The sequence below is a fragment of the Callorhinchus milii genome, unplaced genomic scaffold, assembly GCF_018977255.1.
Source record: "Callorhinchus milii isolate IMCB2004 unplaced genomic scaffold, IMCB_Cmil_1.0 Scaffold1, whole genome shotgun sequence".
Lineage (NCBI taxonomy): Eukaryota > Metazoa > Chordata > Chondrichthyes > Chimaeriformes > Callorhinchidae > Callorhinchus > Callorhinchus milii.
The window spans coordinates 49,054,366-49,073,696 of record NW_024704742.1 but is presented as its reverse complement, the minus strand read 5'-3'; the positions used below and the strand labels follow the sequence as shown (position 1 = coordinate 49,073,696).

The window sequence follows — 19,331 nt, the reverse complement described above, 5'->3', positions numbered from 1 at the left end:
CCAACAAACAGGTTAGCAAAATTGGCCAAAGATACCTATCTATCTTTATTATTGTACAATTTCTTTGGCCAAAATTGTTCTGATATAAAGGGATTGACATCTACACACGGTCCAGGAGTGGGCTTCATGGGCTCTCAATGGCTTCTCCTCTTCCAAGTTTTTTTTCACATTTTTATGTTGGTTGTAAGCACTTGACAGCAGTTTCAGATGATCGGTGAACAAACTGGTTTTGCAGTGAAACAAACACTCTTACATCACAATAAAAAATAAAGATGAAAAACAAGTGTCGAACTTAATAGATAGATAAGTGGTTCCTTTGTTTGGTCATTTTGTCCAAGTAGATTTCCTCCAGCCTATAGCCCAAGGCTGTTTTCACACCTTTATGCTTTTCACATTGCTGCTTCATTCCTCCCGACGTGAAAGGCACTATATAAAGACAATTTGATGTTGTTGCTATTCTTTGGAAGTATTTATTATTGTTTTTCATTGGTCAGCAAACTGTTAAATTACTATATCATTGCAAAGTACTAATATTAAATATTACATCTCATGTTGGGCATCAATTTTTGGATAAAAACATCTGCAGACGCTGAAAATGTGAAATAAAAGCTGAAAATGCTAGTGAAGCAGCATAGCACAATTAGTATCTGAAAAACAAAATTGTTTTTTTCAGGTGTAACCCTTCATAGGGTTTCTGATTTTATTTCGTAAATTTGTATTCCAATATATTCCAAACATTTAACCTATCTTAACCTTCCAAACATTTAACCTATACTTCACTAAAAGTAGCAACGCAGCTTAATAAAGCCATAAGAAAGGCAAACCAGACATTGGGGTTCATTTTTAGAGGGATAGAAATGAAAAGCAGGGAAGTTATGGTAAACTGCTATGGAACTATCTGGAAAGGCTGAACATGCTTGGACTCTTTTCTCTTGAAAAGAGTAGGGTAAGGGGTGACCTGATAGAGGTCTTTACAATTATGAAAGGTTTTGATAGGGTGGACATAGGGAAGATGTTTCCATTTGTGGGGGAGACCAAAACCAGGGGCCATCAATATAAAATAGTCTCAAATAGATCAAATAGGGAAGTTAGAAGAAATGTTTTCACATAGAGAGTAGTGAGAATGTGGAATATACTACCACAAGGAGTTGTTGCATAGATGTATTTAAGGGGAAGGTCGATAGGTACATGAGGGAGAAAGGAATAGAAGGTTATGCTTGAAGGCTTAGTTGAGGAAGGGCAGGAGGAGGCTCATGTGGAGCATAAACACCGGCATAGATCAGTTGGGCTGAATGGCCTGTTTCTGTGCTGTATATTCTAATGTATTCTAATGTATCTCTTCCTTCCAGATGTTGATTGACCTGTATATATAAAGTACCTGTTGTACTTTGCATATTCCAAGAGTTTCTGATTTTATTTCGTGAATTTGTGGCATACTAAAGGCATTGCACAATCTCTACTAAGCTTTTTTGCTTGTCACAGGGAAGCAGTTTGATGGTAATTGTACCTAGAAGATTAATAATTCTCTTCACATTAATATTCAAATGTATCATTAAGAAGTTTGCAATGGCCAGTGGGCCCCATTTCTTTTAATGAATTGTATTGTGTGACTGTGAACTTTATTCAGTTTGTTCAGCAGAACCTGAATCTTCTTTTAGGACCAGACTTGTTATAAATGTTTGTTTGTGTAATTCCATAGATGGATTTCTTTTCTCTTCATTTTTCATCTTCTGCTGCAAGAGGTCTCCACATTTAAACCTCTGATCATGAGGACGAGATGATACAGATTATTTGATTCTCTATGATTGCTCTTAATGGCTCTCCTTGTCAAGCCAACATCAAACCATATTGTGGTGTGGAAAGCATATTAATCAAAATTACTTCTTCTCTCTTATTAATGCACCTATAATTGTCATTGCTGGGAACTGGCAAAACTCACCACAGGAAGCCGTCCACTTTGAATGGCTTTTAGCTTTGTGGTGAAAAGTGTTAACTTTGTGGTTAAATATCAATTATTCAGTAATTTGAGCTTTTTGCATGAGATCACCTGAATTAAGTTTAAAGGAGAAATAAATCATTAGGAAGTGTGGAACAGGAAATACCTTTGTGGTTCTTCAAGCCCACTCCTTCAACCGACCGTACAAATCCATCCACATTGTGAGCTCAACTAAATATAATAATAATCCTTGTATTTGATATAGTGCTTTTCACGTCTTCGAGATGTCTCAAAGCGCTTCACAGAATAGACTGTAAAGTGAATTGACTGTATATTTGTGAGCGAAACGCGGCAGCCAATTGTGCACAGCAGTGTACAACAAACAGTCGTGGATTGAAGTGACCAATTTTTTCTTGTTTTTTTTTCTTGAGGGATTACTATCAGGCATGTGGAGTAAGTAAACTTACCCAAAGTTTAAATATACGAAAGTAAGAAGAAAAACAACTTTGAATCTCTGGTTCCACTTTTTAATTTTAACTCAATTTCTTCTTTCACTGTCTAAGTGGAATACAGTATAATGCATTACATTATATATGCACTAATTATTTTAAAGAGTTGGATCACACTTCTCCCTTCAAACTTTTTTTTTACAATGAATACACTTTCAGCTCTGTGAGTCTCATCTCCTAACTTTGAGCTGAGTCCTGAAACTATTCTTTTCTGATCCCTTTCCATCTAATCATTTGTTTTAAAAAAAGTGGTTGGCCACAGGTTTCCAAATGTGTCTTCATAAAAGTTAAAATAATGTTGTCCAAATTACAGTCCACTGTCCTCTTTGATGTAATTTTATATTTGACTGTCTTTGTTGATAAAAGATCTACATTGACTAGAAACTTGCAGTCAAATCGTTTGTGAGAGTGTCATGCCAATTCTGCCCAATAATGCAAAAAATGAGTTTTGTTGTTCTGTGCAAGTAGTGCCTTCACTGAGCCAGTTCACAACAATAAAATGATAATGCTCACTGTTAAATCACATCTAGTAAAAACGAAAACAAAAAGATGTCAAAATGAATTAAAGTCCTTTTAATGTTGTTTGATTTGTAAAAGGAAGTCGTGGAAATGAGACGTATTTACTGTGTTCACCATACAAAGGATGGCAGGTACCATGTCACAGTGTATTAATACAATGTCAACCGTGCGCTGCCTTCTATCCTCTATGCACCAGTCAATCAACGCCATGCAGAGGATGCTTTTTTTTCTCTCTTTCTCTGCTGACATTTGAGGTCATAACTGAAATGAGCTGTGCAGTTACATTTTAATACAAGTGAGTCTGTAGTGGAGATCAGCAAAATGTTCTTGAATTTGTTTTCTTTCTGTTAAAAATACACTGGACAGCCGGCAGATCGGAGGTTAGTGTGATGCCCTAAAATGGGTAAGGGTAGGTGGGATTCACACAGGATCTCAAATCCCCTGATTTATGTAGATGATCTAGTTTACAATCAATTTAGGCTTCTGCTCTGGTTTAGCCCAGAACAGAACTACTGCATTTCAACAATGAATTCAGGGATGCTTTCTGTGAGAAGATACGGTGGTTAGCAAGGGCAGAAATTCCATCATCATGGGTTGGGAGGATAATATCCAGCACTCTGGCTCAAGAGAGTCAACATTGCAACATTGATATCCCCTATTTTATTTTATCCAAGCACTTACCGTGCATAGTAATTTTTGTAATTTATGCCCTGCGTTGTCAAACATTGTTACTGCTGCATCACCAATAAACACAGAAATATAAGGCAGCCAGGAGCATATCACCTTTCTGTCTTTGTTTAAGTGAAAGTAAACAAAGCGACAGGGGCTAACGCAGTTGCTAGTTACAAAATGGAAAACAGTTCCATTCTCAGTCTCTGTCATTATCCCTTATGTTGACAAGCAAAAGATTCAGAATGACATTTAAGCAGGTTGAAAATCAGTCTACAAATTGTTATAAATCCAATGTTAGCTTACGGATACTGCAGTGATTTTTATTCCAGTTTTATTAGTCTTATTTGTATGCATATCGAGCCCCACTATCAGACCTTTTGTACCGTATCTATTTCAGCTGATGAAAGAGTGTCAGACATGCCTGTACACCACCTTATACATATTTATGAATCATCACATCAATGACAGCCAATCAGTGATGACTGTTCAGAGCATTTAAAGCATAATAACTCTAGCTGGAGTTCTGTATGCAAAATCTTATCTGTCGTGCTGTGTACTTGGCACAAAAATTGACTTTCTTCAATCAGATACTGCAGCTAAAGTATAAGATGCATAATTAACCATCTAAAAGGTTTATAGAAACATCTGCACACCTTATTAAAAATGTGACAACAGCAGAATTGTTTTTTTTTATCATACCAAGGAATGCTTCTGACAGTGTAATGCTGCAGTATATGTGTTCTGTACTTTGACATTCTGTTGTACATTTATAGACGTCAGAATTTAAAGGGCAATGGAATCTTATTTTAGCAAATGAAAAATTCTAATAGCTTATTGATGAACAGAATTGTCTGGCTCTGAACTCTCCACAGCTGAATAGTGATGTGGAGAAATGCAATTCATAACATAGTATTTCTAGCACAAGTATAGCAACATGGCAGCTGCTTTCTGCTTGCTTGGATTGTGAACAAGTTTCTCATGAAATGGTCCAACACTGGATCCATTATCCAATGTTATGGGTACCACACGACTGTTACATTTAAGCAGCAACTTGTCATGTATCCTGCCATGAACTGGAGGCCGTAAATCCCTGTGATCTTAGTCTTAATACCATTGTTTTAAAGTTATCATTGTGTAGAATTGTGGAAAATTCTTAAATTCAGACTTGATTTAGAAGCCTGTTTTCCGCATTTCTTGTTAAGAAGAGTGGCAAACTGGCTTTGAATTTAGATTAAAGAATTTAAAGATTTTCTAAAATTCGGCACAATCTTAATTTTTCAGACAGCGGTCTTCAGGCTATGATCTTGAGTAATTTTGAGCCTTTGGCTTTATTAAAAATACCAATCCACTGGTAGGTCAACAGCAAGTTGAAAGATTGACTGCCACAGTAGGTTGTACTTTTATATTTGGGATGAGGAGTTGAATCTAGCTCAGACTGACGAGATCAAATTTTTCCTTCTCTACCCATTACTTGATGTTAATTTTCCATTTTATTCAAAGACATCAAAGGAATGCCAGTGGGAGAAATGGAAATGCCAGTGGTGCAATTAAGGTGTGCCTCTGATATTGCACTAACATTTGTTATGAGGTAGTTCAAAGTGATCTTTATGTATTGCACCTAATCTGTAATTTATTGATGCTGGGTGTAATACATGTTCCAATCCCATCAATGGCATCAGTTATCTTTAGAGTGACCAATTCATCAAATTTAAATACATTTAAATTGATTTAGTATGTTATGACTTTGAAACATCTCAAGCCACTTCACAGAGTTTTACTGTAAAGTATGTTTACTGTCTAGGTGATTCTAGCAGTCAATTTCTGGCCAACAAATTGATGAGCTAATTATTTTAGCTCATCACAACTGCTCTTGGCTCATAACGGTAGACTTTATTAGATGTAATAATAGTAATCCTTGCATTTCATATAACGCCTTATCGCGTCTTTGAGATGTCTCAAAGCCCTTCACAGAATATACTGTAAAGTGAATTAATTGACTGTATATTTTGTGAGTGAAATGTGGCAGCCAATTGTGCACAGCAGTGTCCCACAAACAGTCGTGGATTGAGTGACCAATTTATTAGTTTTTTTTGTAAAGGAATTATTACCCCCAGAAAAGTGATCTGTCAATCGACTAACAATCAGGTTCCTACTTACTGCTAGGTAAACAGAGGCGTGTGGAGTAAGGAAACTTGCCCAAGGTTTCGCCCTGCCAGGAATTGAACCCAGGTCTCTCGCTTGCGAGACGAGTGCTCTAACCACTGAGCTACGGTTATAGGAAAATGTGGAACATGAATTGTAAAGGTTTCAGATGTCTCCAAATGAAGGAGCCCCTGGTCATTCTATTTGAGATAAGTTGATTAGATATGGAACAATAAGTAACAAATGGAGATATGTGGTTAGTAATAATAATAATAATCCTTGCATTTGATATAGTGCCTTATTTTATAGTTATGTGGATAGTAAATGATATATGTTTTGCAGCAAGGTTAACCTCTGCTTTTGAAACTTTGTTAGGTGTGAAAACCCAATTGTTGGGTTGAGACATGACAGTCCTTTTTGATGTGGTGGTGATAGAAGCCTGGGAGATCAATAGCTGGGGAGACAGAGACCAACCGCAAAAGGGTTTTGTGAAAGAGGGAGAACTCCTGTCTTTGAATTGACTGTTCTTATAATTTGGTATCTGTGTAATAGTGTAACTGTGTTGTCTATTAAATCTTAGGGAAATCCAACTATGATATCTGTCGTCATAATTACAGACACTTCTGAACTGATTAGAACAATTATCTGTACTCGTAAGAATATTACAAAATCCTGAGAGTGCTAACATCATGCACTACAGGCATCCGATCGAACACAAACTTACCCAGATTTGTGCAAACGTTTGGGGTAACGCTTTTTGGCGGCTCCCACAGTTTGGCCATCACTGAATCACTAAGTTAAATACAATATAAAATTACATTTGTGAAGTGCCTTTCACATCCGGAGGACAGCCAAGGCACCGAGGTGGGGGGATGGGATCAGGGAGATGGAGGACAAAGAGAGTAGAAGGGCGGCTGAAGGCATGGTAGAAGAGGAGGGTCTTGAGGCATGCCTTGAAGGAGGCAAGGGAAGGAGCAAGTTGAAGGGAGTGTGGGATGGAGTTCCAGAAGGGCAGAGAGGATGAAGGCCCACCACCGATGGTGGGGCGGGGTAGGCAGGGGACATGTAGCAGGTTGAAGCCTGCTGAGCAGAGGGAGCAGACAGGTTGATACGGGGTTAGCAGGTCAGAGAGGTAGGAGGGGGCAAGGCCTTGAAGGTGAGGAAGAGAATTTTGAACTCTTTTTGAATTTTGAATTTGAAATGGTATTACGGGCCCCTGAAATGTGTACATGAATCTGTTCCCCGGGTGAAATAAAATTTGTGAGTTCGCAAATCAATATGAATTAATCCCGCAAGTGTCTCATACTTTAAACGCTGGAATATCCACAGTTGAAATGTGTTTGTCCGGTAAACTAATTTGGAGGTAGCATTTGCATTTGGCAAAGCATTCATTTTTGGAAGCTCACATATTTATCTTGTCTCAGTATAAGCACCATTTTTTTCTATCAATTGAAAGTAACATTTTTCACGAGAGGTTCAGCTGAAAAATGCCCTTCGGCCCATTTGGTCTATAATAATAATAATAATCCTTGCATTTGATATAGCACTTTTCACATCTTCTAGACGTCTCAAAGCGCTTCACAGAATATACTGTAAAGTGAATTGATTGTATATTTGTGGGCGAAACGCAGCAGCCAATTGTGCACAGCAGTGTCCCACAAACAGTCATGGATTGAAGTGACCTATTTATTATTGGGTTTTTTTCTTGAGGGATTATTTATCAGGCATGTGGAGTAAGGAGACTTGCCCAAGATTTTGCCATGGCGGGAATCGAACCCAGGTGTCTCGCTCGCAAGGCGAGCGCTCTAACCACTGAGCTACAGGACCCCACTCTGGGCTCAGCTCTCCAGAATATCACCCATACCCTCTTCTCATTAAACTGTTTCTGATACGAATCCGATGAACTGGCTTCAACCACCCTTCCTTGTCACCTTATCACCTGTTAATTACCCTCGGTTTAAAGAAATACTTCTGATGTCAATCCTCCAATTCCCCCTCACATCCCTGATATGTAATTTCAGTGCCTTGGGACATCTATCTGACGTGAAAGGCACTATTGTCCTCATTGAAATAGGCCTTTAGTCTAAACCACTTCACATTCTGAACTCCATTAAGTCAATTAAGCACAGAATAAATGGTGAAAAATGAAGGGGGTTTAGTCTTTGACTGCTGCAAGACTATTTTCTGTTTGTGAGTACCATACTGTTGTGTTTCTGCCCCACACAGAGAGCCGTTTAATACTTGATGCCTTTGCACAGCAATGTAGTCGAGTCCTGACTCTCCTGAAGGACAATGGGAAACTACTGGATACCAGCCAGCCTCAAGTCATGTCCTGTGTGAAAAAAGAGGGTGGATGCTACGATGAGTGCACAGGGCACTGCCAGCTAGCCAAAGTTATCCCAAACGAGTCATGGACATCAAACAACCTGGAGATGGAATCACGTTACGCACAAAAAAGACACCAAACATCAGCCTTGCTCCGTGTGTTTACTGATTCCCTACAAAGTTACCTATTGGCTGGAGGACGGCCTTCACAGAGTACTGTAGGAATGAGCGAATATGGCCTTGTGACAGAAATGGATCCACATTCCACCTCTCCTACCCATACATTAGGTGGATGGACCTCCCCAGCAACATCTGAATCACATGGCCATCCATCATCCACACTTCCAGAGGAGGAAGAGGAAGATGGTTATTGTCAGAGGTGCCAGGAATTGGAACAGGAAGTAATTTCACTCCAACAAGAAAATGAGGAATTAAGGAGAACACTGGATATCGTTCCAGGTGTGTGAACGTTTAACCTGAAGGTTTTAATACTCTTTTGATTTTTGCCCCTAACGGTCACCTTTCATGTGAATATTGTATGATTTGGTGGAAACATTGGTATTGAACCATTCTACACAATTATGGAATTTGTAAACCTGGTTTCTAGTTAAAATTAAATATTACTAAACAAACATGATAACAAACCCCAGAATTCACAGCACAATTTGTTTACTTATAAAGTGATATTGCAGGACTCCTCCAATTGAGATTAGTGGATAAAGGAAGCACTCAGCATTAAACCATACAGGTAAGAAGGTTCGATGTACTAATCCTGGCCTGCACCGTACTGACTAACTTCAGTTAGAGCAGCAACTGGGACATTGTAATTGCCCTGAGCACCTCTGTGTTAAAAAATGAGAAAATCACCCAGGGAGCCTCCTGTTCTGAGGAATGAAATAAAGATCAATTACTTGACAAGCTCAGTAGGATGGTGACAAACGATGGGAGCCAGTTTGTTTACACCCAAAAGGCCTTAAGGCTATTTTCCATTCAAATTGAAGCAAATACAGAATTATGATAAATTGTTAAACTTCATACAGTGTTTGGAAGCCTATTGTTCACAGTTCTTTAAAAGAACTGGCTTCAAATTAAAGCTGAATTTAAGAGTTTTACACAAATTCTGTCCAATCTTAAATATTAAAGCAAAATAACCTTGCAGGCTAAGTATAAGGGAACTTTGGGCTTCAGATTGCTATACAGAGACCCCAAACTGGACAGTTGATACAATTCGTATGAACATGGATGTGAATCACACTCGGTTGTGATAATCAGCACTGCCCCTTGCAGTTAAATAGAATGCCAAAACACACCTTTTAGATTCATACAAGTTACCTCATTATTAAGTTGCTGAAAGTTTGATCTGATTCAAAGCAAGAATTCTTAACTAAGTAAAGGCTAATTATTCAACAAGCCCAATCACAGCATTGGGATTTTGTCTGCAGCTAATGAACCCGAGAAGCTTGTTGCTTCTCTTCCAAAAGGTTCAAGATAACTGGAGAATATTAAAATGTAGCCATTTATGTAGTTAAAAACCTTCAATGAATTGAGCAAGAGAGACTTCAAAAGCCACCATTGTGTACAATATATGTAGAACTCTTTGTTTAGCTTCCTAATGGCTGCTTTGTAGTCTTGTTTTAATCAGACCACATGCCTATTTATCTCCTGGAGTGTGCGATTCACACCTAAGATTCCTGGCCATCTGTTTTCACCTACACAAAAACACATTCCAATCTCTTTGAATAGTATATGTATACAGGCCAATTAACTATATATCAAGGCCGCCTGTGGTTAAATTATTTAAGACCAGCAAGCTCATAATCCCTGACATTTATATGTTTGTAGGTGGGTGTCACAGATGTGAGGAATTATACCTAATTTATATGCTGTAAGACTGTCGTGATCTATATTCTGAGAAGAGTTTTAGTAACTGGAAATGATTGACATACCAGGAGCAATCCCTATTTGCGACTATTTGAGACCATAACAGAAATCACAATGTTTTAGACCCTTTTTCATCTATTGACGTCAGCAAAGTGTAAAAGTTTTCCGGACAGCCAGATATTCTTTTAGGTAAAGATCTTTTGCTTTGCTGAAGGCTAGATAGGCTGGTGATTTACAATGAGGTTACGGGATACAGTTGTTACATCTACATACAGTGTATTATCGACCCAGGCAAAAAGAGACAATATTCTCCCATTTGTTTAGTGAATGCCATGGTCTATTCTGTTAAGATGCATACGATGACTGTGCTATATGCTTATTTGCATTGGTTTTCTTTCATACAGTGCCCTGCCAGACTGTTCTTGATTATTACAAGACTGTACTCCAGCATCACAACCAACTTGTTCAACCAGTCCCAGATGAGCAGCCAACAGAGGTACTTTTGGGTGGAATATGGTCTCCTGCATTGAGTTCTTCCATGCTTTAGGAAAATTATAACTTATTTAGCAGGACTGCTGAGAATTGAGATTACAGCTCATCGTATCACCTTTCTCTCCACTTTGATTTTTGTTTTCCCTAAGTCCTGATTCCCTGATGTATAATTGGAGTATGTGGGAAATTCAACAATTACCCATCTTTCGAACTAATCATGGAGGCTTGTCTGTTTTTTTCACTTATTTTGTTTGCAAGGATATATTCTGCATGCAATTGTAGAAATTAGCAGCTACATTAAACACCATGAAGAGGTGTGCAGTTTGACTTTAGGGACTAGATGTGATATGTGATAATGTGTGTTTGGGATTGCCCAGTTTACTTGCTTATTTGCACTACTTTATCAGCAAGCTATTTTGCCCATGTGTTATTTTCAGTAGTTTTGCATTCTTAACTTGTAACATCTTAAACTGGCAGTGCATATAGGAGAGTTTGGATTTGCATATTCAACCATATATTTGGAAGCAAAAATCTAATTATCTGAGGTTGGATATTTCAAACATAAGAGGGAAGAGTGAGCTCCAGTGCTGTGTTAAGATGTTACAGGATATAGCAGAAGGTACAATACTTCGACACTTTTGTGAAGGGGCTAAAATTCCACAATGTTAATGGTGTCTATGCTAATCAAGCATAATAAAACCCAACTTTACATGGAATACTTGGATAAGAAACTGACTGGGAAATAAAAGGCCCCACAAATTCTCTTGATCTTAGCTTTAATACCATTGCCTTAAAATTAGCGATTGTGTGAAATGTTTCCAAATTCCACACAATTTTACATTTTAAGGCAAAGTTTCAAGGCTAAAACCATGAGAATTATATATGCTGCAGGATAACTCTTGATGCAAGTGCTTATCCTGAATTAGCTTTCTCATTCATGAACCGTAGGCAGGTTATTCTTTATTGTACATGGGTAGAACAACATGGAACTGATTGAAGCTACATCTTGTATTGAAACATATTGTATCTTCAGTGTAAGCCTTTTCCTTGTGATTCCTTCAACAGCTCAATATTACAATTGGGTGCTCCTGAAATTAAAACTAAAGTTGTAGATTTATGTATGTTCAATTCATATTCGATCATTTATTCCCCAGTGACTCCCTACCCCTGCACACTGCTGAGGTAGTGCGTGTGCACATTTGGCTGTGTTACGACCAGGTGAAAAACCCACATGGGGATGTACTGGAGGGTCAATTGGGAGAAAGTGGACTTTTCACTGCATCACCTGGCGAGTAGCAAGGATAAATGGTATTAATACCAAATGGTATTAAAGTTGCTCTGAGTAGGAGGTCTTATAGATCAATTCTAGGAACTGTCGACCTTCCTAGGAGCTGCTCTTCTAAGGCTGGTCAATAAGATTCTCCCTGAGGCACATGCACCCCATCAGTGTTCCAGAGTGCAAGTGTGGTATCTATCAACAAGGAAAGTGACCCGAGTGAGACTGAGAATTGTAGAATATGGACACTTACAACACAGAAGGAAGCCATTCAATCCATCAAGTTTCCGTTGGCTCTCAGAACCAGTTCATTCAATCGCACTGATACCAAGGAAGTATCAAAGAATTTCATTGATCAAGAAAGAGTAGGCTGTATTCTATCCTTGTGAGGAGTGAATGGTGCAAGTGGTGGCTTTATAGGAAATGGCTACACTGACTTGTTGCCCAGCAGCCTGGAGGCAGAGTTGACTTAATGGCAAGCACATCTCTTTGCCAAGTACCCTCTTCTGAGGACCTGGAGCAAGCAGCTGGTGTTGAGTAAACCTGGATCACAGCATTGGATATCAAAGTAGCTGGATATCAAAGTCAAATGCATACCATTCCACATAAATGGAATTTTTTTATGATTAGGTGGCATGCAAATGTGAAACTCTTAGTCTAGTTGGGTTTCTGTATGTGTCAAACACTTGGCTGACCGAAACAAAAGTACTGGAGGGTGGTCAATGCCCATGGAACTGAACTCCTAGGAAAAGTCAGTGCCTAGGAGAGAAAGAAGGGAGAAAATTCGGAATTTTAAAATATATATAGAATAATGAATACCAGTGAGTGAGTAGATGGCTGAGAATGAATTTAATACAAACTGTGATACAAAATGGTTCTAGCTCCAACCTGAACCCAAAAATTACAATGTTGCCTCAACTAAATATGTGGCACATATAACTTACAAAGAATGTACAGCACGGAAAGAGGTCACTGAGCCCAACCTGTCCGTGCCAGTGTTTCTATTCCCTCCCATACCCTGCCATTCCTCTCTCCATCATATTGAAGGTCATTGCACTGTCTGATTAAACATGGCTTCAGGCAGTGAGTTCCACAATGTCACCACCTCTATGTAAAGTATTTTCTCCTAAATTCTCTTTTAGATCCCTTAGTCGCTATCTCATATTTGCGGTCCCCGGTTACAGACCATTGAAAACAGCCTATTTATGTTAACCTTAACAAGTCCTTTTATAGTTTAAACACTTCTGTTGGGTACTTCTTTAAACATCTCTTTTCTAGCAAAAAAAAGCCTAACCTATTTGATTTTTTGTTCAATTCTGAGTTGTGCTGTTGTTGCCAGTGTCCCTTGTATCCATTGCATAAAGCAAAACATGATAAAGTTCTTTGCTTCCTCTTGAAATCAATAAAAACTATTTTGAATCTGCCGTTGATTACTAGGGCTCACAATATTCTGCATAAATTATAATGTAATCAGAGGCAGTAACTCTTCAGGGACATAAATAATGAGGCAGTTTTGTACACATATTTTATTAATTGAGTAGCTGTAGACAATTTATGGTTGGATGTGCAGCGATTTATAATGGGATTTGTTGGTAAGAAAACTGGAGGTCCAACACACAGATTCTCTGGAACTCTGCTCTGACACAATCTAACTAAGAACAGCCTGCACATGAGCTCTGGCACATGAACGGGGCTATACCAATGCAAGTTGTTGTGGTTCTGGACTGCATGATGTACCTTCATTTACCAGAAACATTCCTTACTTGGCTGCCTTATTAAATATTCTCATTGGATATCACTGCATATTAGATCATAATACCTTATAGGTTTCAGTCTTGTATAGCTGATCTATCGAGCAACTGATTTTTTTTGTCAGCTGGGTGTCTGACACATGCAGAAACTCATCACTATGCTTAAAAGTATCCAAATTAGACTAAGATTTCTGTCTACATCTGAGTCACCTACACATGGAAATTAACCTGAATCTCAGTTGTCTCCCTGGAGGGACTCATCCTGGGTACCTAACTCTGGAGAGTATTAGCCGCAGGTTGGCAAGAGCCAAGGCTTCGGGGCCCCAGAGTCTGTTTTGGTGTACTGCTGGAGTCTGACCAGCTAAAACTATATAGCTTGTCATTGAAAGCTCTGACTTGCAAGCTTCTGGTTGCTTGTCCAGCTAGGAAGGACTAAACCAGCTGTTAGGGCTTTGGCTTGCAGGGTTAACAGGAGTTGAGTGGCAAGAATCTCTGCTCCCAGTAACTGGTCTGCCCTTTCAAGTGCTGCCAATGAACCAGGCTGCCTGTACTGTCATCAGCTGTGCCCTGGAATACTGCAGATCCACCTGGCTCAGACTGGACTACTGAGACCACCACAGAGATATTCCGTTTGCCAAGTCTATCACTTTGAGGCAGTTCAGCTCCAAGGAGACTCAGCTTACATTCCCCTCAAGGAGGAAGGGACTATTTGATATATGTTATAAATCTTAGAGGGCGATGAGCAGATTGTTTTCTCTGATAAGTGTCTGAGTATTGTTATCTGATCTACTTTAGATTAATTTCTTTATAACATTTATTTCAAATCTTTTTATCTCTGATTTTCAGGGAAATAAACAGTTGTTGAACAACTATCCAGTCTATATCACTAGTAAACAGTGGGACGAGGCTGTGAATTCCTCTAAAAAGGACGGTCGCCGGCTTCTCCGTTATCTCATCAGATTTGTGTTTACAACAGATGAACTGAAGTATTCATGTGGACTGGGGAAAAGGAAACGATCCGTACCACTAGGGGAACAAGGCCCAGAGCGGCGGCCCCTTGATCCTGTCAAAGTGACGTGTCTCCGAGGTAGGAATTATGCAGGGCTGCAATTTTATGAGTTGCTTTAACAAGAAAGCGACAACAACTTTGTACACTTATACAGTACTTTACATGAAGGAAAACGTCCTTCTTAGAGACAGAGCGCCAGCCGGAGTAAGGTGCGAGATGGGGGGTGGCTGTTAAAGATCCCATGACACTATTCGAAAAGAGAAGAGAGGTTCTCCCTGTATCCTGACCAACAATCCCCCAAATAAAAAAAAATGGTCACTAACTTCATAGCTTTTAGTGCTGTGCACAATTGACTGCCACATTTGCCCACAAAACAAACTCATTCCACTTTACAGTATATCCTGTGAAGCACCTAGAGATGTCTCGATGACGTGATAAGGTGCTATATCAAATGCAAAGATTATTATTATTATCACTATTATTGTCACACAAGCAAACCGCATAATCCCTAAATCCTGAAAGGATTTACAATACCCAAAACACATAGCTATTAGATTACAGGTGTTCAGAAATGATGGTCCTTAATGTCAAGGTTGTACAAAAAGTAGGCAATGAATTTTACCAGCAAACGTAGAGAGCATTTTGCCTTCAGTCATCATTAGTTGCCTCAGCCAATTCCTGCTCCACACGGAGGTTGGTTGCCTTAAAGGAATCCACACCCAAAATTATTTCTTTGTATAATGGGCCAATTATTTGCCATGTAAATCATACAACAACATAATATTATGCTTTCTGCAGCTAAATTTGAGCGAGTTGTTGAGCAAGCATGTTGAAGTATCGTGGAATATTTATATTGGGAATGGATGTGTAATAATGTGGTTGGAGATAGGGTGAGCTCCGATGGCCTAGTGAGTAAAGGCAGTGGACCATATGGCCCAGGAAGTCCACAGGCTCAAAATGTGTTATGTGCTGCGTTAGCTGGTAGCATTTGTGGGGGAGACATGATAATGGCTACTTTCACAACTTACAAGATGATACCCGGAACTCACTGGGCCTCACACCAACAGAAGGAAGGAGTGAAACACCTTTAGGAAAAAAGTTGAAGGAGAAAAATTGACAAAATCAAAGACATCATGGCACCACAAAATATTTAAATTGTAGCGAGTGTGAATGGAAATGTAACCTGCAGCATGAACATTTCCAGCAGTTAGCAGTGCACCATCTGAGCAAAGGGTTCAGTAGGCTGTATCAGGCAATGTTGTTAAGTCCTTTTCAGGTCTAAGTTTACGTGCACACTTAGTGGAAACATTCCTGCCCCTACTTTGAATGTTGAATCATAGAAATTATAGCAAAAAAGGAGGCATTCAGCCTATTGAGTCTAACTTTTTGCTCTGCAGTTAAGTACCCGAATCCCAATTACCTCTTTCCCCCTATTCTCCAATAGTCATCCTCTTCAAATGTTTGTCCAATTCCCTTTAAAATACTGTTATGGTCTCACCCTCAATATAGTCAGTTTTGGCGAAGCATTTCATATAGGATTTAAGGCAGTAAAACGAAAAGCTGTGAAGGCAATACTTTGTCTTGGAACATAGATTCAGACAAAGTCAAGAAAAAAACACATTTTTATGACATTGTTATTGCAAACGTGATGCGGGATTCCTGAACCACAATTTTATTTACATGTCAGAATTACTGACAGAGCTTGATCTTTGTATTCTCTTGTAAGATTTATTTTCTTTGTTTGAATCATTTTTGTGTTTCTCTACTTCGATGTGTTTGCAGAGTTCATTCGAATGCACTGCACCTCCAATCCAGACTGGTGGATGCCTTCAGAAGAGCAAATTAACAAAGTGTTCAGTGATGCTGTTGGACATGCTCGCCAAGGACGAGCTGTGGCAACTTTCTTCAGCACCAGCAGTGGTTCATATTATGAAGGCTTTGACCATCAGATGTCCCAGGATGAAATGTTTAACAAGGGATCTCACGAAGGATCTGCAGACTGAATGGACAACAGTTCCACTGCTCCAGAACTGCCACTTTGTTGTAGAAAATGAATGTATATTAATCTATGGGTGTATTGGTGTTGACACCAACTAGATATGATACAAATTGATTTTAAATTAGAATGTTTAGCTGAAATAACATTTCCTACAGAAGATATACCAAACGTGACCTCAGAGGTTAACCTGGTGTGACTGTGATTAATTTGGTTAATATCCATTTTTCTAGACACCCCAATTGCTATCCCCAGCCTTGGGATTGAGGAATTTCACTCAATCTGCCCAATTTTAAACAATGCAATTAAATATTACATTGACAACATCCAGCCAAAGTATGCCAGAAATGGCCGTTGAACTAAAATTCCAAATTTTCATAAAGTATTATTGTGCAGAATTTATTACAACAGCTGCATACAAATTTGTTATATTCTGAAAGCTAAAATGACCAAAGTATTGAGAATATGACCATATGGGTATTTGAGCATCAACCAACTTGCATATAAACTGAAACATTTTATGGAGCTCTTATAGCTGTTCAGTTGAATTGATTTATCGAACAAGGCTTCAAAATTGGAATTGGCTTTATAGTTGTGATGGTGTTTTACACCACTTGCAGTAATATAATTTGAATTTGGCCAGCTTTTGTAGTGCATAAAAATACATATTTTCTCCAGACATTTAATACTTTCTGATTGCAATATTAATTGGTGCCTGGTAACAGTTCAGAAATGGAGCCCTCCTTTTGTGGAATTGAGAAGAAATATGATGTTTCAATTGATACCAATGACAGAAAACAAATTGCGGGCAGAAAACAAGCATTGACTTAGAATTCCTTTGAAAATGCTCCCATGCCCGCCCGGAATCTCAGATGCAGACCATGGTTATATTGCACTTTGATTGAATACCTTCTGTCCACATATACAAGTGCATTCAAGGTGAATGTTGTGGTGTGTGTGTAGTACCTGTATTAAAAGTACTTTTATCAAGCAAAATAAATTTTAAAAGGCAAACAATGATTATTTTATCCCATAGGAGGTATTTCTCATCTAAACTGACACCTGTGACGACAAAATGACAAAGCATTTCCCATTGTCAACAATGTGATTGGTTTCTCTAAACCATTGTTAATCTTTTTTAAAATCAAAAACAATTCAGTGAACACTAAATCAGAAAGGGTAGCCATCCACGCAAAGCTTCAAAACAGATGATCAATGATGGAGAGGTTATGCTACCTGACAAAAATAACTTGAAGAGAGTGGAAAAAATACTTAAGTGCAAAGGAAGAGCAGATGCAGAAGGCATTTCTCACAGATCAAATACACACTTCAGAACAGAAAAATGTACCCCCACCACTAGAATATAGTGTATCTAAAAGTGGTTCCTGCCTGACATCATGCATTGGTCCCTATATTTTAATACCTTAATTGGTAAACAGTACTTTTATTTTAAAATGCAAGAGGGCAATAATTTGAAGGAAAGTATGTTTGCAGATTTTAATAGGCAACAATATCTTATACTGCACTGGTCTGTAAATATATTGTCCTTTGTGATGAAAGTTTAAATTTAAGTTTAAAGGTCTGTAAACTTACCAACTTCTCTCTTGTTGGAACACAATGATAAAGACCTCTTTCTACCAAGGACTGATAGAAATATTATAATAGTAATCCTTGTATTTTTTTCTAGGGCCTTATCAGCACCCTGTGACATCCTCCCAACTTGAAAGGTGCTATACAAATGCAATTTGTTGGTATCACATTATTAAGACCTTACAAAGCATTCACAGGATTTTTACAATGAAGTGTAGTGGACTGTGTGTTTATAAACACAGCAGCCAATTTGTACAACAATGTTCCACAAACAAACCATGGGAAGGAATGACCAATTTCATTGGTTTTGTTTAGGCTTAAGGTTAAAGCTGGTGGTATTGTTTGTGTTAATGTTTGCAACATAACAAATAAATAATTACACAGGACAGACCTGAGGCCTGACATCAGCGATACTACTTGACCTTGTAAGAAATGGTATAGTAGTTATAAATAAGTCCAATTGCACCCATTTAAATGAAAGAGACAACAAACTACTGCCAGGTTTATTTTTGATCAGATCATTAAGATATTATTGGTGATTTTGTGCAATATTATTTCATCCCTTTTGACTAACAGATATTTCTCCCCATCTTCCCTTCTCATAGGAGTCATAGTGAAATGGTCCTTCCTGGTACTCGTGCCGTTCTGCACGTGAGTCTGCAGAGTAAGACTAACTCATTGAAATTCACAACCAACAACAACAACTTGCATGTATATAGGTCTCCTTAGGCAGAATAGCGTCCCAGAGCGCTTTGCACTTGTCTGATACTGTCGTCTGCAAAAAAAGGTTGATCCAAAATTAGAGATTATGGCTTGTTTTTCTCCTCTATATTCCAGGAGCCCTGAAGCCTATCGTACCAATCCCATCACCACACCAAGAGAGATCAACTGACTCAAAACCAATGAGAAATCAAACCTGTTCACTGTGAACCATTATTTCAATGCTTAATTTAAAACTACTTTTTTTTAAAGAAACTGTACATTTAGGGACCCGCAGCAGTGCACATTTTTTTAACCAACTCATAGTTCGGTATCTGACTACAGCTTTTGCAGTTGTTTTGCTTCCAAGTAGGCTGCTGCTTTTCAGTCACACCCGAAACTGACTTCTCCACAAGCCTGCAAGATGCATGCTAATTTGCACAGGTTGACAGGCGATTTCTGGGCAGATAACAATGCCCTAAATATTGCTCTACGTCTCTGGACTTAGGGTAAATTAAGAAATCATCACCTAAA

At 38.6% G+C, this 19,331-nt stretch overlaps 1 protein-coding gene across 1 annotated transcript in view; it reads left to right on the top strand.

Moving 5' to 3' along the window:
• Nucleotides 1-17,978, top strand: part of LOC103175897 (BEN domain-containing protein 4) — a 20,587-nt gene extending 2,609 nt beyond the window's left edge. The window contains exons 3-6 of the mRNA XM_042340370.1: nt 8,005-8,562; nt 10,389-10,480; nt 14,350-14,590; nt 16,295-17,978. Of these exons, the coding sequence (XP_042196304.1) occupies nt 8,005-8,562; nt 10,389-10,480; nt 14,350-14,590; nt 16,295-16,515 (1,112 nt within the window). The 3' untranslated portion in view covers nt 16,516-17,978. The remainder of the gene's footprint in view (nt 1-8,004; nt 8,563-10,388; nt 10,481-14,349; nt 14,591-16,294) is intronic.
• The last annotated feature ends 1,353 nt before the right edge of the window (nt 17,979-19,331 follow it).